Raw genomic sequence first — 26,842 nt, forward strand, 5'->3', positions numbered from 1 at the left:
TCTGTTTGCAGTTTACCAAGGGGACAGAAAACATGAGAATGAAGATCTTGACCAGGACTCCCTTGAAAAAGAGGGCTTTAATCTCAATGAGTTTTTTAACCTGGTAAAATAAAGGCTAAATTAAATGGAAAAAAAAATTCTTTACAAATTTTATTCTTCTACTCTGACTGAATCTGGAATATTTTATTTAGTCTGTAAAGTTGTTACAGGCAAACTTCTAAAAGCTTTCATCTGTAACTGTAGAAAAGGATGGTTAAAAAAATCTAAGTGGTCTGAATAAAAGAGGCCAACCACACTTTTCAGCTTTTATTGGTTAAAAAAAAGCTTTCATAAACATGTATCATTTTCTATTGCACATCAAAATTATCTTTGTTTTGGTTTATCACATCAAATTTGTGTAAAATATATCGATGATTATGATTGGAACATGAAAAAAGGTGGAAAAGTTCAAAGGGCAGCCCATTCACCACTTCATCAAATATGAAAAACCTTTTTGAAGATTCCTGTAAATATTCCAAAAACACAATGAAAAGATGACAAAACCAGGTTCATCAGTCTGAGTTGTCCTTGTCATGGAGTGAGCTGGAGGTTGATATGCTGAAACATGCTGATATGGTGAATTGGTTACCCTTTGATGAAATAAAAACATAACATACTGGGCCCCACGTGAATGGGACACTGTCGTAATGAGTGACCTTTTAGTGAAAAATAAACAGTGAAGTGCCCACTCAGTGAAGATCATCAGATGTATTCTGTAATCACTGTAATGACAGTCAGTAGTGAACGGGAACTCATTCTTGATGAAGGTTAATTGTGAAAAAAAAGTAACGTTAACTGTTTTGATGATGTTACATCCACGTTTTCCTCAAAAAAACAGTTTTATAATCATTTGTGAAAGTGTTGGTTTTGGTCAGCATTAATTCATTTTCCATCAGTGTTTAAATATCCCCATGCAACTGAATAATGTGCAATTTCTTGATCATTGTACTTTAGTAAATAATCAATGCCTTCCTGTCACTTTGAGATAATAAATCATTTTACTAGCAGTTGTCTAATTTACACCTTCCAAGTCACTTACAGAGGTTGACGAATAAATATTTACAAGAAACAAATTTAACATCCTTATTTTAAAAAAACAGAAATCATTTCAATTGTAAATCAGTGCATTAAATTAAATATTTATTTCAAAATATAGCATATATCTCATATGTTTTTAAAAATATAGACAAGAACATCAGCATAACTAACATGTGAGGAAATATGTCACATTTTACTTGAGAAAAACTTTATTTTCCTAAAACTTGAAGTAACTGCTAATTGGCTCTGGTGACAGATTATGCCGATACTGAACAAATTTCTGATGATCAATTTCTGTTGGTATTGTAGTGCAACGTGGTTAAATATATCAGTCTGAGAATGAAACCTGAAACTGTTTGGAGTTTAGCACAACGCAACAGTGAGTCTCAGCAGGTTTCTTCATCCGTTGACGATGAGGGAACTGATTTCTCCTGGCAACGTGTAAACAATCAGGACGAGGAAGAGCGTCAGGATGATGAGGATGACCAAGGCTATTATGTACTTCTTGTAGTTTTTCCAGATTAGGAAGACAAAGGTCTTCATAGGATTGATGAACCAGTTGAAGCTGGTGGTAGGACGGCTGCAAAGACAAAAAAAAAAAAAAAGCTTTTGTCAGCAACCTCTAAAACAGTAAAATCTAACATTAATGCAAACATTAGCTTCTGTTGCAGCATTTATACGCAGGGTTTTTGTTCAGTTTACATGACAGGAAACAAATCTTCCAGGTTTCAGCTCAATCCCTAAAATGGTACAACTAGTGAAAAGAAAACATTTATTGACAGGCAAAGAAAAACTTCAACAGATAACAGATATACTTTCAAAAGAATAAAACTCACATGTAAGTTTATATGTTACCAAGAACATGATTACCAAGTTTTACCTGACTTATTGAGTCACAGGGAATAAAACTGTATGAAAACTGGGAATCTTGAACATCCAATTTCTAACTACAAAGCTTGAAACTGAACTGCTGAAGGAAGCCCTGTCAGCCAACACCAACCCTGATACAACGTTACTGTGAATCAGCAAGAGACAAAATGTTCTAACCTCAGACTTCACCACACAAGACTCTCAAGCCTTTGTACTTTTTTAAATCAGATTTGAAGACACACAAATTACACTTTTTCACTCTGAATAGCACCCTAACTTGGCTTCTCAAAATAATTAAGCATAAACCATTTAGACGGTTAAAGTTTTATTTGTTAAAGACTTAAAATACATTGTTTCAAGGTTTGATCTAATTTTAGTAGGCCAGGAACTCAGATTTTCTTCATTTTGAAGCCTCAGTCTTTACAAGGCAGCCAAACTAAGCTAGACAGACTTCAGTGTCAGTTAGAAATACAAACTGATCACGTCGTCGACAATACCTGTGAGCACAGCAGGGCATTTGTCTGACGTATTCTATGTCAGAATATTTCTGAAGAGTTCTGGAGATCATTTATGAAGAAGAATGGAGAAATAAACTGCCTGATTTTATAGCTTAATATTTCTGAAACCAAGATTAAAATGTAAAAACAAAAAACAGAAAAAAATCAGTCTGTATGGAGTAGTCATGATAGATTTTTAGCTGTTGTCCTGTCTAGTTTTATACAGTACGTTGTTGTTGTTGTTGTTGTTGTTGTTGTTGTTGTTGTCGTTGTTGTTGTTGTTGTTGTTGTTGTAGCACCTAGTGATCATCTTTTAGAGGGTGCACTTCCATTGAATTGTGTTCAATAATTTCTGATAGGATTTAGAATGGAAGTTGTTTTTTCTTCTCATAAGAGTTTGCCTTTAGACCCTAAAATATTATTCATGTGTTAATTCAACATAAACAATTGCTTTTTTTAATAAATACTTTAGTCACAAAACCTTTTTAGGCAGTGCTGTCTTGATTTTATGTATGTTTTTTGCATTATTAGACAGTCTTTAGAAGAGAAGGAAAAACAGCTCTTGATTCAAAAACCTGCAGCCCCTCTGGAAGTCTGAAAAATGGCTACTCATCCTCAAATATGAAAATCGTCAGGCAGCATTCTCATCTTTGTTAGTTTGTGCAATCCTGATCTCCCAATTTAAAGTCCATATTTACTGCAGTATTTATATTATTGACATGTTTGTGTGTGACTGCATGTTACTTTGGTTTTTCCAGAGGTTCTGGCTCTTTGCGTCCACGCCCCACAGGGTTCGCCTCCGCTTGCTCCAACGCCACCAGCTGAAGCTCCGCCTCCACCTTTCCCTTCACAGAGACAATTGGAGCGTTACAGATGTCCAACCTTAGCTATAAGTAGTTGCAGATGTATTGCATCAGTAACTGCAATAATAAGGTCAGTCTGCTGAAGATCTAGTAGTAAGAGATTCAACATCCCTTTTCTTTCAAAATACAATAACAGCTCTTCAGAGTTCATGTTCAAATTAATTTCAGCAAGCATGATCAACGATCAATCTTTTTTTGTACCATTAACAAGTAAGTATTGCCCAAACTGTCAGAGTACTGGATGTCTTCTTTGTTCATCTGGCTTCTTTTGTCCTTGGTCTTTTTCTTCTTGCGTCCCTTCTTTTTGGCGTCTATCTTCTCCTTCTCCTCCCTCTCAAAGTCCTCGGCCGTCTTCAAGCGGACCAGCGGCCACCAGCCCTTCATTTTTTTAGCTCGAAAGATGGAGAAGCGAGGACTGGCCTGGTCCATGGCCATTTCAATTGTACATTTGCTAGACGTCTTTGCCGGTCGCACCATGCTGCTGAGGGGAAGCTCTATGGACCCTGAAAGAGAATCAGAACATGGATGATGACATGTTTTATTGCAAATGTAGACATAATAGTATGCAGACATTTAGGACTCAATCAAGCCTGAACAAAACTCTAAGATACTGACAGATATAATTAGCAGACACAAATTATGGTGAAATTTTACTTTACTTTTACTAAATTCTTCTATTTAATATTTGGCCAAAATTGTTTAAACTCTCAAAGAATGCAGGGCATGATTGTTTTGTGAATAAAATCTGCATGGCTAAAAGTAACAGAGACCAACTAAATATAGAGACTCTAAATATAATGTAATATGTTTCAGTGAAGATAAAAATTGTAATGTATTGCTTCTGTGTGTAATTAATAATGTCACTAATTAACTTGAAGTAGTAATCGATGTGTCTGTATTATAAGTGTAAGTCTTAGTTGCTAAAATCCAGAGAAACAAAATCCCTGAATCATAAAAACGGCATTTCGGTAACATAACCTGAATTTAACCAGAATTTGAACTGTTTAAAAAGCTTTAACGTAGTCAGGCATAGACTTAACATCATGCTAAAATATGCATGTGGCACATTGGACATGCATGATGGGGATGTCTCTGCTTGAGCCACCTCTGTAACAACACTAGGAATGTAACATTCAGTCAAGAAATCTTTGAAATATGAAAGAATCTGTTGTGATCTGTGTTTTCTGTGTATTAAGGTTTTTTTTTTTTTTTCTGTTCAGTTTCTGTCCTGAGTCTCTGTTGTTTCTGCGTCTTCCCTGTTGATTGCTTCCCAGGTGTGTCTCATTCCCTGATTACCCTCCCTGTGTATTTAATTCCACTTATTGTCTTAGTCTCTTGTCGGATCCTCGTCATGTGTCATCGTCGTGTGTAACCGGCCTGTTTCCCTGTGCCGTCGTGTGTTCGTTGTGCTCCCCGTTGTTCTGTCCCGTGGATTATTGTCATTGAATCATCATCTTCATCACAACCTGGGTCTCTGTGTCTCTCCTCACCACCAACCCATAGATCATGACAGAATCAAGCCATCGAGTGGAGAATTGCCGTTCACTTGGAGAAGAATAAAGCTTCTGTCTTGCATCATTTTGCTCTGCTGTAGTTGTTTTTTATGAATGTCAAAGTGTGCTGCCTTCTGTTTTGCTATCACTTTCGAGGTATTTCCATAGTTTTGAACTTTCACCAGGTTAAATATGATTTTCTCAGATAGCAAAAAGTTTTTACCACTTTTAGTCTCACCTAGAAAGTCATTGGCTGAGATGCGATCGTAGTCCCACACCTGAAGCGTCAGAACAGCCGGCTGGCGAAACTCCGACTCCTCCAGGGAAAAGATGGACTCCTTCTTTTTGTACACCACTTCTTTCTACAGGGGCAGACAGGGATTTTTTTTTAGCTTAACATAATTTTTCTTTGTATTTAACATATTTTCAAACGCTTGTTTGTGTTGTTTTTCCAAGCACTTGAGTTATTTTAAACTATGAAGCAATTTTAAATTGTTTAGTTGAGTTTTTCATGTGTGACAAAAGGTTTGTCAACATCTCCAGAATTCTCAATTAAGCAAAATGTACCTTGAATGCTCTGTTTTCTTGATTATTAAAGCCAGATAACATCAGGATACATTAAGTATCCCAGCTTTGTAGCAGAGACCTCAGGATTAACATGCATGTACCTCAGTGGGAAGATAATCAAACCTAAAAACAAATCTCCAGTTGAAGTTTCCTTCTCCAGTCAGGGAGTTAAAGTGGACATCAGTTTCCTGTTTATCTCCTTCCAGGCCTTTTATCCAGCTACAAAAATAATAAAAAGAAATGTGATGGTGGTTGGTCAGACTGCGTAAAGCTGGACCAACTGGTCCAGCATTGCAAACATGTGTTTTGAAGTGTAAGTCTACAAACCCCTTAACATAGATGTCAGAAGACGGGTCGCCGGTGAAAGGGTTGACGTCATCCAGAAACACGTCGTCGGTGTTCCAGATGATCACACGCAGCTCATACCTGTCACAATCAAAACAACACACAAACGTGAGCTATTGTAGTTTTCTTTCTAGTCTGTTGATTTACTTTCAGTTGTATGTCCACCTACAGTTCAGGTAGACGAGGTTTTATGTCAACAGCAGGCGGAGCTGGGATATCGGTGGGAAACATGTCCACCCACATATGAAGATAACCCTGCAATATGCAGCAGACATAAAAATGCTGTTGTGAGCAACCGTTTACACCATGTGCAGAGACTTGTTCTTAATTTTTGCTTTGTGCATGTTTCTGAACCTGAGGGAGTCCAGGATTGTCCTGGTTCTGCAGGGACCGGATCTCCACATGTTCCGGAACCAAAGGAACGGCTCCAGGGAGGAACTCCCTCATCTCCCCCCAGCGCTGCAGCACATTCAGGGATGCATGCTCCTCTATCTCTGCCTCTTCCTCTGGAGACCGCTCATTCTTCTTCAGCAGACCTGATAAAAATAACAACACTTCTATCAGAGCTGCTGCTGCTGCTTTCAGTCTGATTAGAAATCCAGCATGTCATATTTTCAAAAGTCAGGCATTTGTCAGTGCGCTGAAAAGAAGCTTTCCTAAATTACTGAAAATAGAACTGGAGTTTCTGTAGATGTGAAGTAGATGTGCAAAAGTGTTAGAGATAAATACCAAATGACTCAAAGGTTTGATTCCATTGAGAGATCTCAGAATGCATTGACTCTGAGGTGGCTGCGCAAAAAGCACATCACACTTTTCAGATCTTTTTTCCTTCTTTTTTGCATGAAAACTGCACACCATGTCTCTTTTTCCTCTCACTTTACAATCATGTGCTACTTACTGTTATAAGTGGGGTGAGTGTAAAATAACATGTTCATATATTGTTTTTAGTAGTTTTACTTTTTTCTCATTTCTCAACTTTTAAATGTTTTTGCCATATTTTATTATATCCTTCCACCTTGATGCTTATTGTAATATCCTTAATTGTGTTTCCAGCATTCATATAAATTCATATCAGTAACATATAATTTGGCTTTCAGCAAAATATCAAACTGCTCGCTCCCACAAATGTACTTTCTATATATATCATAGTGCTTCAGGATGTAAACTCTCTTACTTTCTAACTCCACCTGTTGAGATCTATTCTGTCTACTTATTTCTGTCTGTCCACCTTTATTCTCTGTCCCACCTTCAGGTACGGCTTCTGGTGGTATTTTGAAGATCATGTTGAGGACTTTGACTTCAGATGTTCTGTACTCTGGAGACGGGATGCCATTCTTCCTGCAGAGCTCAGCCAAGATTGTTGATGGTTTCTTTGCATCACGCCACTTATTGTAACCATCGCTTTGAAGGCAGAGAGAAAAGTACACATTGAATGAGCTATAGACATTGCACACACGTATAGCTGTCAGGGTAAGATTTTATCTTAAGTTTTAGCACTTCTGTGTGGTTTTGGTGAAAATGCATGGTAGTTTTGTCTCTAAAAGAGCAGCTATATACAGCTGTATATGTCTTTGTTTGTGCTAATATGTTGTTGAGTCTTGGCACTAGCCTACAAAGTGATACTAACGTGTCATAGTGAAGAGCGAGACCGCATGAGGCCCGATGGCGGCTGTAGAACCGGTTCTCCAAATCAATCCGAGTCTCTCCAATAACATCATCTGCCCCAACCAGATCGTGGTCCATGACGGTTACAACCAACTCCGTCTCCAGGGGAAAAGACACTGTGAGTTCAAACACCCTAAAATACAGAGTTAGACATTCAGACAGGCTCTAAGGCAGGTAGGGATCAGATGGGAGCAAGCTAACTGGGAAATGGAAAGAGAAACTGACTCTCCAAATATTGGGTTGAGCTGTTTGGGGATGTATCGATCTTTGGAGTCCAAGCATTGATCTCCCACCTTCACAACAATGTAAGGGTCAGCTTTACCGTTCGGGTCAGTGGGAGCCAAGCTGGTGGCCTGTAACACAAACCTGAATTAGATGTTGAGAAGATTCAAATAATTCAAATATGAGATTTGCTGCAGAGTTTGTACTGTACATGAGTGAGAGACAAAAACAGACCAGCACCTTGACGATGTAAACTCTGACCAAGACTTTGGCGGGTGAATTTTTAGGAATCCCATTGGTGATCTGACATGTGGTGTCATCTCTGTCTTCCACATCGATGGGATAAACCAGGAAGGAACCCTGTGGAGGAAAAGCAGGAACCAATAAAAAGCTATTCTATAGAAACACAGTCATATATAAATCAAGAGCTGCATTAGTGTCACCTTGTGTTTTCCCATCAGCCTCTCCTCATCACCCTCCTCATTGTCCTCAGTGATGGCTTGACCTTTACACAGGGGGAAGATCTGAAGCCAGTCCTGAAAGTCACTGAACTCTGACTCCAGATCGCCCTCATACAGCTGAACACAAACAAAGATGTTCCACTAAATAACTTGTTTTTGAATCATTCAGGAAGTATTCAGTCTAATTTATATTTTTTTTATTTCACTGCCACATAGTTCAATAAATTAGTGAATTAATAAAGAATCTCCCCTACGTTTTCCGATGAGCTTTGTGTCACTATTTTTTCAAGACTCCAGTTATCCCTGTTACTTGTGCATCTTTTTTTTCTTCCACTCAACTTTCCATTAGTGGATTGAGCAGCTTTCAATTCAACAGCCTTAACATCGTGTTTAAAAGCAGTTCCAACACTTCCAAGTTTTGCCTGTTTTCTTGTGAGACTGATAGTTTACTTAAATTACTTTTTGATTTTTAACTTGGAAATAATAAAAACTATGACACTTATAAAAACTGAAAATGTAATTAATGGGATTTTCTCTGGTGGAAATCTCAAGGACAGCAATAGAAATAGAATCCATTTAAAATATGTTCTAAGACTGCATTAAATGCAGATGACTATTTATTATGAATCTGTAGCTGTGTGATAAAACATCAATTAAACGCTTGAACAGAAACGTAATCTTTGGAGTGGTGAAAATCATTCAAAGCTCACTTTTATGTTGAGAAGCAGACTGATTCTCAACATCTTTTATCTGTTGACACTGTTCAGTACTGATCAGGTCAAAGAAATGATGGGCGCCTGTCTTTGACTGAACATTAAATAAAACTTGAAAGATTAAGGTCTATTGAACACCTTTAGTGTGGCAATCTTTTTGCGTTTAGGAGGCTCGATCTCATCCACATCTGCTTCTTCCTCCTCTTCTTCAATGTTTGCCATCGTCAGATTTACTCCATCTGTTCAAAGCAGAAAAGTTCTCTTTTAAAATACTTTAAAGATTTATTCTCCGAAATGTATCTTTTATCATCCTCTTTTCATCTAATCATATTACAATATCCCTATTAGATATTCATATTGACTCCAACTCACTGGCAGCAATCAAAACTTAACCAAAGAGACAAATGTGACTGAAATTTGTTTTTCGAGAAGAATAATGTTCAAACCTGGGTATATTCACAAAAAACATAAACAAGACTGTTTTATTAATAACTAAACTGCATAATCCCATATCTGTTTTTTCTGTTTAAAGTTGGATCAAATAAGGATAAAATAAGAACTTGGCATGTTGTTCATCAGATCTGAGTTAATCTGTACCTGTCTCTGCTTCTTCCTCCATTTGTTCTCTCTCTGCAGCCTGCAAACAGGAACACATCATAATTTATTGAAATACATTTACTTTTTTCCCATTTTTTCACAATTATGCATTACTTTCTGTTGGCATTTTGCATAAAACTTGAACAAAATATGTTGAAATTTACAGTTGAAATGCAAGAAAATGTAAAAATGTTCAAGTGGCAGTAAGACCCTCACAGGACATGACATACTGAGAAAGACCAGCCGGGTAAATGATCTGTGTCTCACCAGTTTCTCCAGTTCCTCCAGTGATGCATAGTACTTGGACCACCAGTCCAGCTCCTCTTTCTCAGGAGCCTCTTCCTCCAGCTCCTCCGCCTTTCTCTTCAGCTTCTTCAGGGGAGCCTAAAGGCGTTTACATCAACCAGGAGAGTCAGCTGGCCAGACTTTCGTATTTTATTATGGGCAGCTGAAACATAATGTTTTGCTGTTGTGCCTCTCATAAGCAGAGCAGAGGGAGATTAATGTACTCACATTAACTATCTTCATGGGGTTAATGGGGATTTTTGATTGTTTGACTGGCAAACCGCTGAGGCTCATGTTCTTCACTGAAGTCAAAGGGTTTATCTTCTTTGAATTATGCCTCACTAGAGATAAGCACATACAAAGCTTGTAAAAATGTTTTAAACTGAAAAATCTGAGCAGTTCAGAGCAGCATGCTGCAGAGGAACATTATTCCACATTAGAACAGCTTCAAATTCAGCTTTTTTGGAAAATATAGTAATTTATTTTGCAGTTGAATTTCATCTAGCTCAACCCCATACAATCCATGATAACCACATTCATCAACTACAATTATGTTCTCGTTCAACACATTGTAGAGCATCCTTCATTTAAACGTACGTGGGATTTGTCACTAATCCACCAGATGCAAAAGTGTTGGGGAAAAAAGCAGCAGTTATTTTAATTGTGGGTCTCAGAAGAGTTTCACAACTGGTGTTGTTCCACAGCAGCAGACTATCAGAAACCATGGGACACCGACTTAGACCAATTTCAGTCTAAGTATGGTTTGTTTAAAGTAAAACAGAAAAAAATCTGATGTAACTGAAAGCAGAGCAGATAACTAGTACTGCATGCTGAAATGACAAAATAGAAGAAATATTATTTTTTTTTGTCTCCCAGTGGAGAAATCCATGTAACCAGCAGCAAAGTTGTAAGTAAGTGGAAGCACACAGATTCACACACAGTAAAACAGGACATCAAAAATAAGAAACAGGAGACTTTACAGGAAGGGCACAAACCTGAATTCTACAAAAAATATAGAAAATCTCCAAATATAAAAAAAATTCTAACTTGTTTTGCAGAGTTTACCAGTTTTAATGCTGTTACCTTTTGGTTTTGGTTCTTTTCCTTGTTCCTCTTCCTCCCCTCCACATTCCCGTGGAGCGTAGTTCATGAGGTTCTGGACAACATGGGACCCAACCAGAGCAAGGTGACCGAATGCCCTGTGCTCCACCACAAACACTGTCAGAGGAGGGTGGAGGTAGGACTGCTCTGGAAGCTCCTGACAGGACCAAAGGCAGAAAACAGCTGGATGTTCAGCTTTGTTCTCTAAACAGAATGTCTGGTGCTGCAGCTACTGACATTCATCACAATTTATCTTAGATAAATCTAAACGCATTTGATGGCAAGGAAAAAGAAACAGACCACATCAATGTAGCGGACCACTTCCTTAAAGTTCGGGTTGGTCTTGTAGCTCTGGATCTCTTCAGATTCCAGCTGCTGTCCTGCACACTCCACTCTCACCTGTGGCCGCTCCACCTCAAACAGCTGCACCCTCTTCAGCTCCCGCAGACCCCAGAACAGCACCTGAACAAAAGTAATAAAGCAAAAAAACTGCAGAGAGTCTTCATCTTTAAACTTTTATAGAGAATGTGCGTGCTTTTACGAGCTCCACCTCGATTCTGAAGGTCTTCAGAACAGGTCGGACTCCCTCTGGAATGACGTAATGTTTCTGTTCATTGTCGTAGATCAGCTCCTGAGGATCCACACTGACGGGGAGGCGAGGCTTCAGGGGATTGGGTCAAAAGACAGCTTTAAATATAGCAATAATCTTATATGGTGGTATTGTTTTTAATATTACAATCATATAATAAAATAATCAAGTTAATAGCATCTACCATTCACAGACTAATGACAAACTTACGTTGCGTTCACCACAGTGAGGTTGCATCTTCTAAGGTGCCTTTTAAAGTATTTACAACTGTTGAGCTTTTCTCATTTTCTCAAATCTCAGCTTATTTTATTGGACTTTTGTGTGTTTGGCCAACACAAAAAGCAGTCTGTTTGGAGAATGTCTCCACCAGGCCTGCAAATGGAGTACATCTAGAAAGTCCAAGCTTTTCCCACTCTACTTTGAAAAATAGTTCAAATTTGGTGAGACTGAATGATTATATTTGTGAACATGAAGTCTGGTTAAAGATTCCCAATTAGATTTGGGTCCCAATTTGGTCCAAATGATGAAACTTAAGCATTTCCCCTTCCCTTTCACAATTATGCTCTACCACTTGTTGGTGTATCACATAAAAGTCTATTAGAGTACAATTATGCTTTTGGTTAATGTAACAAAATACGATGCAAATGTAGCAGTTACAGTGAGACTGATTGATTTACTAGGTTTACCTCTCCAAAAGCAGAGTAGTCAAGCTCAATGAGCTCAAAGGCAGCCAGCAGCTCTCCGGCAGGAACCCGCCCCCTGCTGACGTCATAGAACTGAAGTCTGGGCTTTTCATAAAACTGCTCCACAGTTTTAAACTCAGGCTCTGCATACGCTCGGCCCAGAGGCTTTGGACTGCCCTGCATAAACACAGAGTTTCACAAACTGCTTGAAACCAAGTTTTCATTCTTCTGAGTTGTCCACATATCAGATAACTTACTTTATTTCACTGACTTTCAAACAGATTCATCATTGATCTAGAGATTAAAATGAATAGGTACAACTTTTTCTTTTTATATTTATCGCCTAACCATTTCCAACGCGACTGATTTGGATTGTTTTCAACTGGATTATTGCAAAAAAGTCATTTGGACTCATGGTTGAACTGGAAGCAACTGTCTAACCTACAGAGCATCAGAAGAAAAGAGTTGTCGATTTACCATTGTGTCATGATCATAGATATTGATGATAATGAGAGGTGGGTCTTGCTGAAATTGCTCCTTCGTTCCTTCCAGCAGAACTTTGTCAAACAACAAACACTCACACCAGGAAGGAGAGAGGGTGTCTGACAACACCTGTACAAAGTCATACAGATACAGATCAGGTTATTCGGTACCAGAGCATCCAAGACCTTTAAACCAGTAGAGTAGAGGGACATACCCTGGTGACCTGGCACTGCGTAGAGAAGACCACTCTTGCAAACGGATCTGACAGGCCGTCGTCATCTGCAGCCATAAGGCCACGGCCCTGGTAGAGGTGGCACCGCAGCTGGAAGTACCTGCTGTCTGTAGAGACAGAGATTTTCAAAGGTTCTCTAGAACAAGGTTTCTGATTAAACTATATGTCTCTTGCTTTATTGATGATCATTTGACTCACCCTGACACGACAGACTGACAGGAAACTTTCTCCTTCCCTCCACAGGAAGTTGCCTCTGGGTTTCCTCCTCCTCCATCTCCTCATAGATTGGCATGAACTCTTCTGGTAGGCTGTTGATTGCCTCCTTACTGTACTTGACAGGACCAAGCCACAGGTACACCTCCAGCTTTGCAAATGTTTCACTTGGGGAGCATCCTGGAGACTACAGCACAATGAGACAAATTACCTAATATTCACAATATCATCTGCTCGCTACAGCAAGCAAATGATGAAAAAAAGATTCGGGATGCAAACCCTGTTTTAAACCTTAAGCATCACTAATGACGCAGTCTTAATACAAATGTTTTGTACTGTCTAGGAACCACATAATGTGCAGCTCAAAGCATTTACACCTGGGCCTCCTTACTGCTTTATTTGTATAACAATGACGCCTATCAAAAGGGCAACTTTAAGATTATAGGTAAAAGCAGACGGATAACCTTCATGTAGAGAGTGGTGATGCGGCCACAGTCCCGTCCCTTCTGCTCCTCCACCAGTGAGAAAAGGATGGAGTGGGCAGGAATCCGGACGTAAGCCAGTCGTTTGCTTCCATTAAGTAACCAAAGAAAAGCATCTGGGATGGTGCTCTGGGGCTGCAGGTAAGAGATGTCAGCACTCAGTCAAAGAATGTCCAGATTTTGTGGTGATTTGCAGTTTGCACGACCTCTCTGTGTTGCCTAACCTCCACAGCCAGTTGTCGAAGCTTCCTTAAGATCTTCCAGCTTTCCATCAAATGCTCTTTGGTTTTGGTTCTGGTAATCCTTCGCCTGACTCTGACTGCCTGTCTGGCTAGTACAACCTACAAACAGTGAAACAGTCAGCTAGGAACCGACAATCACATTGTCAGCGGCAGAAACAAAGCTGAGAATAAACTCACCAAATTCTTTTTGATAAACTCCCTCCTGCATTTATCCAGGCTGTTGGGACGGGACTGTGACCTCCTGTCTGAGAAAGCACTGAACTGTCTGACAAAGGAAGACACCAATCAGATAATAAACCAAATACCTTTCTGATTAACCTTTCTGATTGAAACTCACTTGCAACACGTCACCAGCTCCAGTAACACCTCAGTCAAGATCTCCTTTGCTTTACTCTTTGGCCTCCGCAGATAACTTTCCACCTGATTGAGACCAATCTCCTAAAATACGGAAGAAGAGCCTTGGAGACACTGAACGATTCATTAAATGTCATGTTTGAGAACAAATTCAAAGCAATTGATTCCCACCAGCCTGTCGGCCATCTTGCTAAGCCAGTTGGCCTGATAGAGACGAAAGCTGTGATCTTCAAACTGACTCCAGACATACAGACAAGGCTTCACGTTTGTTGACGGGCCCTGAAGCTGAATACACTTAAATGACCTAAAAACAAGGAAAGAGACACACAGAAGCTGATAAACACGAATGCATGTAGTTGTAGGATATAATCTGGTTTCTCTTTAACAATCACTACCAGTTTATTAATCAACCCACTCAGGTTAAATTATAATTTAATCTAGAGTAATTTTACTTTAATAATTTGTCTTCCTCATCTGAGCATCATACATAGTTCATTCTTCAAAGGGTTTGTTTAATTCATCTTCTTCCTTGATAAGCATGGGAATAAGAAAACTTCTCATCTAATTTAACAATACTAAAAATTTGACTTGCTAAAAAAAAAGAGTTTTTTAGAGTTGGTGCCGCTGATCATTGCTAATTGCAAATTTACATCACAAGTATGACAACAAACCTTTTGGAAAGAAACGTTTTCCAGTTTAGAGTGGAAGTAATTTATGAAGTTGGAAAACTTTTAGAGCATTTCCTGAATTGTGGGGATGAAGCGTGTCTAAGGAGACGACCTGCTGGATTGATTTTTGACCGTGTACCTGTCATAGTCAGTGGGCTGAGGTCTCATGGCAGAAGACACAGATCTGTTCTCAGGTTCAGGATTCGTCATCTCCTCTCTGTCCAGCTCATCCTCCGACTCCAACAAACCGTGCGTCTCCTCAGTCAGATCTTCTCTGCTCCTCCTCAGCTCCTCCCTGCTCTGGCTTTTCTTAGATCTCCCAACTCCCACTGCCTTGCCATAATTTCCTGCCAAACACAAAAAGATGAGAGGCCTCCGGGATTAGCTGTCAGAAAACAAAAGCTGACTTCAACCTGATGGCGTATAATTAATAAGAAATTGAGTTTGTGCCCCATAGACTGCGATAAATCCCAGCACATAAAGCATTAGTAACACAAAAAACATGTATTATATTATGTTTACCTATGGAGAGTTCAAAGGTTAGTGGTTTTGTTCCTACAGTCGGGTCTATCATTGTCACTTCAAACAAAGACGCAAACAGCAGAAACTCCTCCTTCTGTCCGAGATAACCCTGAAGTAAACATAAATACATTGTGAACAGTAACAGATTTCACTAAGGTTTTACATAACTTCCAGAATGCAATAAAAAATATAACGACGTCCCAACAGTTTAATTCTGAAAATATGAGTTAAAATGTCACAGACAAAAGTGAATTTAAATTTCAGAGAATTAAAATTACTAAAACTCATTAACGCTTTTTGTGCAGATTTTTGGTTTGTCTTTTTTATTTTTAATTGTAGAGTAAAATAATTGGAGATTAAAATGAATGAATCAAAATCAAGATAGAGATGGAAGCAAGAAATGTAATATTGTGTTGAATAAATAGCTCATACATAAAGTTTACTAACATTTATTTAACTTTATTCAACATTGTTTATTTTCCCCTCCTTTATTTACCTGATTAACCCCTGAAAATAATGATGGCACTTCTACCTTTTTATTCTTAAAGTTTCTTAACATGATTGTAAAGTGGAACAACACCAACAAACTAAACCAAACTGAATGACCATGCTGACCTCAGGCAGAGGATGGATCTCCTCAACTTCCACAGCGACAGACTCTGGGACCTCAACTCCTGCTTCTTCAGCCTCATCGGCTAATCCACTCGGAGCTGAAGTTGCTTTGGCAGCAAAAAAAATCCAAATAATGTTTTAAGTATTTTTTATTTTCTTCTTTTTAGCCAATCAAAAGTGATCATTGCAGTGTTGCAACTATCAAAGATGGCTGGCGACCCATTTTATACCAACATGTGAAATCTTTTGATGGGTAAAACCAAATTCGTTGTAAGATCTCACCTTCCTTTTTCTCTTTCTTGCTGCTCTTTTTCTTCTTTCGTCCAAACTTGCCACGTGCTCCTTTCACCTTCAAGAGCCCATACAATAAAAGTGTCACATATTCAAATCAAACAGTTGATAAAGCTGTTATTTACAACCGGAGTATTTCATGAGTGATACCTTCACGGCTGCAACAGAGCCGGTATCTGTGGGGATGGCGGTCGGAGAGGAATAAACATCCATGGAGAGAGCCAGGAGGATTCGACCTCGATAGAAGATCCCTTCACCCAAACCCTCGTTTAAGGCCTGAAAGTAATTGTCTCTTTAATACTATTTATTCATACCTTGACTACATTTTATATATTTCCTGTTTCACTTGAAAAAGATGGCTGAAAAAACCCTCTCTCAACATAACTTGACCTTGTCAAAAAGTAACTTTGTTCAACAAGTAGCAGCTTCTCTTGTTTTTCAGTAAGTAAGTAAATAAATTTTGTGTTATAATGTGAAAAATCATGAAAAATCAGCTAAAGGTTGATGAATCTGACATATTCTTACCCTTCATTCTGTTTTTGATCAAGTTAAATTAATATGCTTATGTCTACAGTCTTCATCATAAACATCATAAACCCTTCATTATTGCTGTAAATACCTAGTTCATCTGAATGCATTTTACCTGGTGGACATCACGCAGGGTGGAGTTCTGTGGAGAACCATAAAGATTAACCCAACTTGGACCAAAGGTTGGGTTAAATCCTGCAAGGAGAAACGGGGAAAAAAAATCAGGAGTATTAAAAATTAAAAGTAATTATTAAAATTACATTTTCAGTGTAACAATTTTATTTATTTTCTAATGAAATATTTTTCTGGCCTGTTAAGAGATGTTTTTCAAGAAGACATGCTAATAAAATATTACATATACACATATAGTTTGAAAAGGTCGTAGAAATCAGCTAAAATTTGTAAGATGGCGTTCCACTATCGGGCATGGAGTTCCTCAAAAACTTTTGGGTTGGCACAAAACCCAAAACTCTGGGGGCTTAGTAAGGCAGTGGCAGCATATCTGTGTCCTGCATGATTTGTGATGGAGTCTGGTAGCAGCAGAGGTAGCATAACATGTGAATCAGTATTACCAACATTTAAACCAGGACCTCATCTGTTTCCCCTGAAGGCTGGTTGCTGAGAAACTGAGAGAAGTTTTAAGTTTTCAAAATGCAGTTAAAATGAAAAAGAAAAAATTGTATTTGTCGCTGCCAAACGGATGTTCAGCCATCATATTAAGCAATGTGTTGTGGAGGAACAGGAGTAGGAGTAAAAAGAAGAGAAATGGTGAGCAGTGACTCAGGGTTTGTAAAATGACTTACTTACATCACAATGTACAAAAATGATTTGTCAGAGCCTTGGTGTGATCAGTAAAAAAATACAAGTTTATCATTTTTTGGGCATGATTTCAAGGTATTCTAACAAAGTCCTGGATCAGGTTGAAATAAAATCTGATAAAAAAAAAAACACTAATGGCAGTAAGATTTTCCATTGTTTCGATATAAAATACCAGTACACAATTATTTTGGCAATTTTAAACTTATTTTGGTTTTCTCCAGTTAAAGAATAGAAATGTTTAATGCCCTATTTCAGTTTCGTACCATTCCTGGTGCGATCAGATATCTGTTGCAGGTCCAGAAAGTGCGTAGCTAAAGCTATGTCTCCCATCTTGGCATCATCAAGAAGCTGGATTCTGATTCGCTGTGCCAATGGAGGAAACTGCTCAATAAAGGAGATTTCTTCATTCCATACGGGGTAGCTGGTGGCACTGGCGACTGATGTTTCCCCCTAAAAACAAAAAGCATTACGATAAAAAATATAAAATTTACCAAATGAAATTACCCCTTTACCACTAAAAGCTTAAATGTATGTGTTATAATGTGCTATAACATCAACAGCATACAAGCAAAAACAATGTCAATTAAGTATTTCATACCAAGAATATTTGTATTTGTTCATCTACCTGCTGTCCAGCGAAGGTCACCTGTACGTAGGGGTCAATAAAAACCGCCCGATCAGTGACGGACATTTTTGCCATCAGCCCTGCTTCCATGGTTGGGAGACCCTCAGCTCTGTAGATCCGAACACGAAACCGAGCCCATGGACGCTCAGACGGCATACCACGAGGAAGTAACAGATTTCTTTAAAAAAAAGCATTAAAAATTCACCTCGGTGGAAGGCTGTTTTAGGCAAGAATAGCAAGAATATGGTTTAAACAAGACATTCAAGAATTACTCCCAAATTTCCCATAAAAGTAACAGCATGAAGTTTGAGGTCAATTATCTAACCAAGACAATAATCTCAGTTGTATTTACATTGAGACTTGGCAAATTTATTTTCAACCATAATGTAAAATCTGAAACAAAACATCTCCTTGGTATTTTTAATCTGTTTAAAATCATGGCAATACTTAATTTCACTGACTTTTCTATATCCTCGCTGCTTCCAGACGAGGAGCCCTTTGACAGACTGGGCATCCGAAGAGCGTCTCCCTTCATCAGCACGCTAAGGCTGGCCCGGACAAAGCCCTTCACTCCTGACCTGGTGTCGGTTGGGTCAGTGAGAGGAGCCCACTTCTGATAGAAACGGTGGTCTGGAGCAGCAAACGGATGATGAGTCAGGGGTTTAGATAGGGTCAGAGTTCTTTGTTGTGAGCTGTAAGCCGTACTGGTACCTGGCTGACTGTACACGGTGGAGATGTCAATCTTAAAGGTTCCAATGTGGGTCATCAGGAAGGCCAAGGTCCGTCTGTGGAACACCTGAGACGAGATAAGGTTACAAGTGATCATGATGACTCCTTTATCTCTGAAAAGCAGAATAAATAAATAAGCAAATGTTTCAGGAACCTTTATTTCTATGACTTCGTCAAAGAAGATTTGAGGAGCCTCCTGAAACTCAAACTGGAAATTCTAGAAAAAGTGAAAAGAGGAAAAGAAGAAACAACTTCAGTTTACTCTACTTTTGCTTGATATGTAATCCATGACATGTGGAAAGACGCCTAATTTCCACAGTTAAGTATGGTGGAGGATCTATGATGCAGTGGGCCTCCATCTCTTCCAAGGGCTCATTAAGAGCATTACGTCACAAACTCTTTAGAAAGTTCATGCAAAGTTTAAATAAAAATCTGACAGGCTCTACTTGGATCTTTCTTTCATGAAAATGATCCAAAAGCTGTGGTCAGATCAACGTAGAAATAAATGCAAACTCAACTTTTATTTTCTTTCAAAACATACATTCATCTAAGTTCCCTGATTTAGATTTAGATTTCTGCATTAGACTCTGATTTGGTTCACAGTTTTCTCCTGAATTCCCAACTCTGGCGTACCTCATTGTAGAATGGGCAGTTAGTAGATTTCTGTGTTGCTGTGTGTTTTTTCTGACTTCCAACACTGATAAAAACTGCAGGGCTGATGTTCACTCCGACAAGCTTCTGAGCCTCCAGGATGTTCACGTTCACCTGCATCCGTACACAGTCAAACACACGGTTATGGAGCTTAACTCAATAAACTTCAGAAGAGCGTCAGAAAGATTTAACAGGAGTGTTTACTGGATTTACCTTTAGCTGGCAGGATAATAAATTCTAACTTGAACTCACCTGAAAGCTCTGGACTCTGGGCATCGCTGCAACAGCAGTTCTAGACAGGGGTCTGCAACGACTGCACAGACACACCCAGCAGATCAGTGATTCTCCACGCTGATGGGTAAGAGAGAGAACGGCACACCGACTTACCTCCTGAGAGGAGTTAAAGTGATGTCACTGGTCTCCATCTCCACAAGGTCATCATCATAATCATAATCCTCATCATCTTCGTCTTCATCGCCTGTCCGGATCAGGCTCTGTCCAAGACGACGAGCATCTCTCTCCAGTTGATCACTGCGAGACGCCATGGATCCTCTAATGACAAGAAAAGACAAGGTTCTGCATTTGTTCTTGTTTCAGGAGGAAAGTTTTTTTTTTTTTTTTTTTTAAAGAGTCACTGTAGGCAATCATATTCTATCTGGATTAGAAAATGCATTATAAAAATGATGAAGGTTAGGTTATGTGAATAGTTTATAAATGTTTTAAAAGCTGCAATAAGTAAGACAGAGCAGAGTGGAGATTATTTACTAAAACGGAAGAAAATAGAGGTTTGTACTCAAATAAATAAAGAAAAGCAATCATTTTGATTCATTAGCAGTTACACATTGCCCCTTGCAGAAGTATTTACATGTTTTGTACATTTTCACATTTTGTCAAGTTACAATCAGAACCTCCAGTTTGTTGTAATGGGATTTTATGTGCTAGACCAACACAAAGTAGCACTATGTGTTAAGTGGAAAGAAAAGAAACAAGGTTTTTTATTTTTTCCAAACAAAAACAACAGAAAAAGTTTTGCATTGATTTGGCTCATTTATGACACACAAACATGCTTTGATATAAGCCAGGCATGGCTAGCCTCGGTCTTCAAGAGCAAGTGTCCTGCATGATTTAGATGTTTTATTTGTAGGAAACACCTTAATAAAATGAATGTTTCTCTACAAGCCTTCTGCAGAGCCTGATGCACATAGAACATGGAGGACACGGCATCTTAAAGAACGGAGTTGGTGATGTTTATTCATGAATGTTCTGCAATAAAGCTCTGAGGCCTTCAAAGAACAGCCTCTTTTATACTGAGATGAAATTACAAACAAGTGGACTCTGGGGGTAGTTGGTGGCACTGTAATTTATTTGGGGGCAAAAGAATAAAACTGAGCTGAACACAAATCCAGAAAATGCTTTTGTTATTTTTATTAGTTGTTATGTCACAAAACATGAAAATACTTAAGGGGTATGAATGCTTTTGCATGATGCTGTGGTTGAAGTAAAATACTCCAGGTTCTGACTGTCTCTTTGCTGATATTCATCAAAATGAATGTGTGGATAAAATATTTAGCTTAACCTTGTAACATCTGCAAAGGCAGAAACAAATGAATGCTATAGCAAAGTCTCACCTCTCAATGTCATCAAATCCATCATTCCTGATGACCAGAACTGATCTGTAAATGGATAAAAAAAGGTTATAAAAGAAAGTAATAACTACTATCTCTCTGCCTTGCAGTTGATCTGTGTATAAATTAGCTTAACAATCTTTTACAGACAGCCAAGAAGGCAAGCTTCCTCTTCCAGTATTTTGTGCAAAGCAAAGTATCAAACATGGTGCAGAAGGTGGGATTCCAGTTATCTATTATTTAGATAATATAAAAGTGTGCAACAGCAATTTCCACCCCCTCTAGACCGTAAGAGGAAGCCGGAGAGAAAATTTCTGCATTTCTGTGAAAAATGGATGGTATATCACATCCTGCAAAAAGACTGAACATGCATTATAAAAGACTGTCTGCTTAATTTTGTTTCTATGGGTTTACAACATATGGGTACATGTTTGGTGTGTTTTTATGCTACGTTAGTTTTCAAAATTGTAATATATAATTTTTACAAAAGGTCAGCTTTGGTTTTATTTCTTCACTGAACAAAATGTAAGCTGCAGTAAGAGGACTACATTTTATAAAAGTTTGTTTATTAAATAATTTTTAAAAGCTACCAATCACTCGGTTTTAGGGTTAAAAGCTCCAGTTATAGTTAAATTGTTTGGAAAATGACATATATACATTACACAAAGCTGATAGAACTATAACACATCAATCAACCCAATTCCTATGCAAATTAAGTTTTTAAAAACATAAAAAAGGCTAATTGTTCCAAGAGGAAAATTATGGATTGGTTCACATATATTTTTTTTTTATTTCTACCAAGAGTCAAACATTTTTAAGTTAAAGATATTTAATATCATTTACATTGTTTTTGTCTGTTCTTGAATTTTCTGAGAGTAGGAGCAGGATATGTAGCATTCTGAGATCTTTAAGCATACGCAGTATTTGAAAACAGATAACACACCCAAGCTGAGACTTTTATGCTATAGCTTTCTCCCTTCGACTAGTCTTTAAATTTTGGTTCACTTAATCTTTGCATTCTGCGTCTGCTCAAACTTTAAATTTATTTGTGTTGCTTAATAAATATGCTTACTTATTTAAGTCTGTCTTCCAGAGTCTTAATTTATGCATCTCACAGAGGCAAATTATAGACAACATCCCAAAATATACTTCACCTACTTCATGCTGTCAGATAGATTTTATTTTAGTAACTTCTTTTTTCTACAGATCTGGGTGTAATTAGGTCCTGATGGTTGATCCAGGAGTACAGAGTGATTGATCGGTTAAGATAGCTTTTTCCTAAATAAAAATCATCACCTAAAAACTGCTTTTGAATTTGTTCAGGTTATCTATGTCTGAGAGAAACATGTAAATGAGTCAAAAACAATAAGCAAGAAAGCAAGTGTTTTTCTCAAACTGTACTTTATATTGTGTATATGTGAAAAACGTAGATATGTTTTTACTCATCACTGTCTTCAACTTCCAAAAAGTCCAGTCCCTCCCATTGTCCTGCTACTCCCTCCAGTGGGTGGAACCGAATGTCCAGCTCTATAATAATCTACAGAGACAGAGAGGTAACCAATATGGCTGCTACTGAACTCAACACATTTACAGATGATGTTAATGTGGCCTTACATCGGTCAGGCTGTAGTTTTCATCAGTCAGAGGTTCTCGAAGCAGCAACCTCCCGGAGGTAACTACATGCTGCAGACTAATAACAAGCTGACCGAGCAGCCTACAAAAACACAGACAGTTATTATTATCTAATAAAACACTGTGTCTCAATACATATAATGTAACATCAGGTTGTTTCACTGTTTGCAGCTTATCTGATTAGAGGTTGAAACTGTGCTTTTGAATGAGATTCAAGTGGAAGTGGTAATTTCTGGTCAGTTTCAGGTTAGTAGATGGTTGGATGCTAAGAGTTTGGATTCATGTGCATACATGTGTTTGTGTGTGTTACCTGTTGGAAAAGAATTTGCTGCAGTTGTAAACGCTGATAGACAAAAGTTCTTCTGTGATCTCTTTACCATAATGGGGCCAACGGAAATGCTGCATGCAAAGAATTACACAAAGATCAAAGCTGAAGCACCTTTTATTTCACTTCTAGATTTTTTGAAAACATTACATGTGTTAATGTGCAACTGTTGAGGACCTTTTCTAATGTTGCCCTAGTTTTTACTGGAACTATATAATGAAGGATGAGTGTATACATTAAAAATGAAACATCAGAAGAACGAGTGAAAATCCAAAATTGATTTAATCACAAACACTTTAAATTTTGCAAGATCTTAAGCCAGCAATCCTGATTGGAGCATCTAAAGTAACCAAAAGCTCCAGTTTGGTTTCATTGGACCATAACATAGCAAGTTGTCATTTCAGCATATTTTGTTCCTGCCAGACTCTGAGGAACTTCCATAATCAGTTTGATTCTTGTCTTTCCACCCAATCTTAGAGTAAAATTCAGTTTAAAAATATATATATATATATATCTGTTTGTAGTACAGAAAATCATCCAACCTGAACAAGTAGGAAAAGACAGTTTCCATCTTTACTTTGGACATTTTCCAGAACAATCATTAACTACCGTGTCTTAGAGGAAGGCATGCACACAAACATTCACCTGGTAACACCTAAAGAACAAACACCTGACTGACTCAACAGTAAAGAAATATAGCGTAGGTTCTCCGAAACCCTGTGCCTGCTCACGTCACACAGAGATGAACTGCATGTTCACATCAACTAACACCAGGCGACAGACTGGAAGGTGCAGCTTCACCAGTTCAACAAATATTGCCTCTGGTCATAAAGTTAAAACATTTGTTTTCAAGAAACCAGACAATCAGGCTTGTGACCTTCTCTGAACAATATGATAAATGATAACATTCTTAAAAAGTGCACATTTAATGCATCAAACATCTTAAAGCATTTTTGTATAAAATGTTAAACTTAACCATCATTGTCACTGCTGATGTCCATGTTTTGTTTTAAAAAAAGAGGGAAAGAGGAATATCATGTATTTTCCAAGCACATAGTATTATTTTATAGCTCAATCAACTTTTAATGAAAATGCTATGTATATCAAACAAAACTTTGATATAACTAAGAAATTTGACTTCACAAATTGACGCATTGAAATTAGCCTCCGTCTCTTTAAGAAGCTCCTGCTCTTCCTGACACTCCACCTTCAAGCATCACAACCAACAGTGCTTCTCCATTATGCCATGTACAACCATTCTTAGAAGCATTGGTCTGAGAAGTAGGTGTATGGTGAAGTTGGCAGACTGTCCAGGTGTTTGCAAATTGCTGCTGCCGCAAGTCTGGAGGAGCTGACTGGGGAAGGAGTTGGACAGGACTGCTCTGGGAGTCAGAAGTTCAGCTTCGTGGAAATAGGCATGTAGGCAGCCCTCATTTGAATTTTTGGGACATTTTGGGCCATGAATCATTAATGTACTGAAAGGGAATTCATGATTCATTTGATTTGACTGATAAAATAATACTTAAGTTCACAAATGTTATCTTGAAAGTTTTATTTATGCGTCCCTCTAGTATCCATCGGTCACATAAAAAGTTATGCCAGGCCAGATTTGGCCCCCAGGCATTGAGTTTGTTAGAGGCTGCAAAAGGACTTGTCATTAGGGTGGAAGGTGAAAATGACTCTGGACATTCAGCCACACCTGTTTATTCTCTGTAATCAGCCTGCATGTTTAGCTGCCTCAGTTCATCTTCAAATAAGTTTCCAGTTTCTGCAAAATTCATAAGGTTACTGACCTCGTTGAAGATGGCAACATTCTCACACTGTGGGGCTCTGGTTTTATGAGTGAAACCTGGAGGATAGATAGATTAAACAGGTTACAATGGCAACACCAGTATTTATCCTATCTGGTTATTATCTGGTTATTAGGTGAAAGGGGAATAGGAAGAACAGATGGAAAGCAATAGACTGTTATGGATAAATGAAATAAAACCTTTTACATCATAGAGGACTGACAATCTAAATAACACAATTATTATTCTATTTTTAAATGAAGGTTAGAAAATCTGTTTCATTTTACTGGATTGGGCTCATAAACTATGGGTTTTCAACTCCAGTTCTAAAGACATGGATGTCCTGCAACTTTTAGATTTCTCTCTGGTTTAACACAATTGAGTCAAGTAGTGAGGTCACTGGCAGGACCCAGGAGATCTTGACCGCATACTCAGGAAGTAATTCAGTCATTTAATTCAGGTGTGTTGGACCTGAGACACATCTAAAGGCTGCAGCCCTACAGAACTGGAGTTGAAGACTCCTGCTCTAAACTGTGAAACTGTGTTTCAGGGTTAGTTTCCAAAGTTCTGTCTCTTTCCAACTAGATTTATAGTTCATTTTCTTGTTCTTTCTCTTAATTTAGATAAATATTTGATGCTATTAAAGCCTTGAAGCTACTAGTGTTGCAGATATACCGTCTACTAACCTCTTGAGGGCAATGAACCAACAAACTGTTTTAATGGTTTGGAAAAAAATATATATGGTTGAGGCAGTTGTTCCTGGAATAAAATAACTTCTTATGACAAAAAAAGAAAACAACCATACATGATCACATCATAGCTCTTGCAACTGGGAACTTAATTATTTGTGTATTATGTGGAAATGCAATAATACTATGATGAACCTTCCTCATGAGCCTTAAAAAGCCCACAGTCTGAAACTTTATCTTTTAATCCTGAGAAGTGAAAATGACTGCGGTCAGATTTAAGACACATTTGTTCTGTGTAAAATTTTTACTTAGATCCTCATACTTCCTTCACTTTCAGCCTTAATTGCATTCATTCAAATGTCAAAATTAAAGCAATGACCATAAACAACTATCTAGTAGGGTGTAAAAAATGTTAAATGAACTTCAATCTGTCTACCACATCAAAACAGCCTTAAACTAGATATTCATATGAAACTTCCAGGAAATATTTGTTAGGAGTCCCTCTCATGCTCTGTCTTCACAGAGAGAGGAGCATATTTGTACAAATTACCTCTGAAGGAGAGTTCAACCTTTCTGTCTGAACGTCCCGGCAGGTTGAAGATCCTCTTTAGATCCACACTGATGGACATGATGGCCTTCACCTCTGTGCTCTCCTGTTGGTTTTTCTAGGATTACGTCTACATGTTTTAAGGTCTCCTCTCTTCAGTGTTGGTAGAAACAACCCGAGTCTGCTCTGAGTGTGTGTGAGACTGTGGCTCTACATGTAGGCTCACTAAAGTGTGTCTTTGGGCAGGTCTTTCTAATGTTTGATAAAGCAAATAGTGGCTCAACCAGTTTCCTCCTCAGAAAACACACACATACAGAGGCTGAGCGTTACAAAACGTAACATTTAAACCGGTACTTGACTTGAATTAGTAAGGTTAGCAACAGGGTCATGAATCAACTGACATAATCTGCATTTCTGCATCTTTAAGCTTTGTACAATATTACAGTATTAGTGTGGTGCTGGGAACTAAGAGCTTCAAAAGTCTCTGAAATCAGACTCTGTATACTTGACAGCAAAGCTGTTGGACATTGGTCTTCCTGCCACTTCCTGCTGCTGGATCAGACTTTCATTCTGGCCAGCTTCACAGTGTCACAGTGGGTTCTCTAAAATGTAGAGTATATAACATATAGGCCTATTTTATGGAACATTCATAGCCCTCGTTAATGGAAAACAAAAAGTATGCTTTTGCATTTCATCTGTTCTACCTGTCATGGAGAACTTTGCACATTTTAGTGTCATGTTTTTCAAAACCTCTA

General features: G+C 38.2%; 1 protein-coding gene across 1 annotated transcript; it reads right to left on the minus strand.

The window, feature by feature from the left end:
* Nucleotides 1-291: 291 nt before the first annotated feature.
* On the minus strand, nt 292-26,287 carry fer1l4 (fer-1 like family member 4). Its single transcript, XM_007547060.2, has 49 exons — nt 26,091-26,287; nt 24,855-24,910; nt 23,047-23,135; nt 22,719-22,818; nt 22,547-22,641; nt 21,108-21,152; nt 19,867-20,031; nt 19,732-19,792; nt 19,462-19,593; nt 18,983-19,045; nt 18,811-18,895; nt 18,561-18,729; nt 18,100-18,277; nt 17,738-17,924; nt 16,771-16,850; nt 16,278-16,403; nt 16,119-16,185; nt 15,840-15,943; nt 15,225-15,333; nt 14,842-15,049; nt 14,206-14,338; nt 14,018-14,118; nt 13,858-13,945; nt 13,663-13,779; nt 13,421-13,573; nt 12,942-13,143; nt 12,726-12,850; nt 12,506-12,640; nt 12,032-12,205; nt 11,307-11,417; nt 11,057-11,218; nt 10,739-10,913; nt 9,884-9,996; nt 9,638-9,754; nt 9,371-9,410; nt 8,912-9,012; nt 8,043-8,177; nt 7,840-7,959; nt 7,603-7,730; nt 7,340-7,510; nt 6,959-7,113; nt 6,067-6,248; nt 5,882-5,967; nt 5,695-5,793; nt 5,469-5,586; nt 5,039-5,162; nt 3,509-3,810; nt 3,189-3,289; nt 292-1,657 (listed from the first exon to the last, which is right to left on the minus strand). Exons 1-49 carry the CDS (start codon nt 26,167-26,169, stop codon nt 1,477-1,479), a joined length of 6,147 nt encoding a protein of 2,048 aa, XP_007547122.1. The 5' UTR covers nt 26,170-26,287; the 3' UTR covers nt 292-1,476.
* Between the last annotated feature and the right edge of the window lie 555 nt (nt 26,288-26,842).

The sequence above is a fragment of the Poecilia formosa genome, unplaced genomic scaffold (genome assembly GCF_000485575.1).
Source record: "Poecilia formosa unplaced genomic scaffold, Poecilia_formosa-5.1.2 Scaffold18, whole genome shotgun sequence".
In the NCBI taxonomy this organism is placed as follows: Eukaryota; Metazoa; Chordata; class Actinopteri; order Cyprinodontiformes; family Poeciliidae; genus Poecilia; species Poecilia formosa.

Excerpts from the sequence above, each read along its gene's own strand:
- fer1l4 (XM_007547060.2), bottom strand. The coding sequence starts at position 26,169 with ATGTCCATCAGTGTGGATCTAAAGAGGATCTTCAACCTGCCGGGACGT. Across the intron at positions 16,186-16,277 it reads GCTCTGTTGCAGCCGTGAAG|GTGAAAGGAGCACGTGGCAA; the intron begins GTATCACTCATG and ends GGGCTCTTGAAG. Across the intron at positions 15,050-15,224 it reads AACCTTTGAACTCTCCATAG|GAAATTATGGCAAGGCAGTG; the intron begins GTAAACATAATA and ends TGTGTTTGGCAG.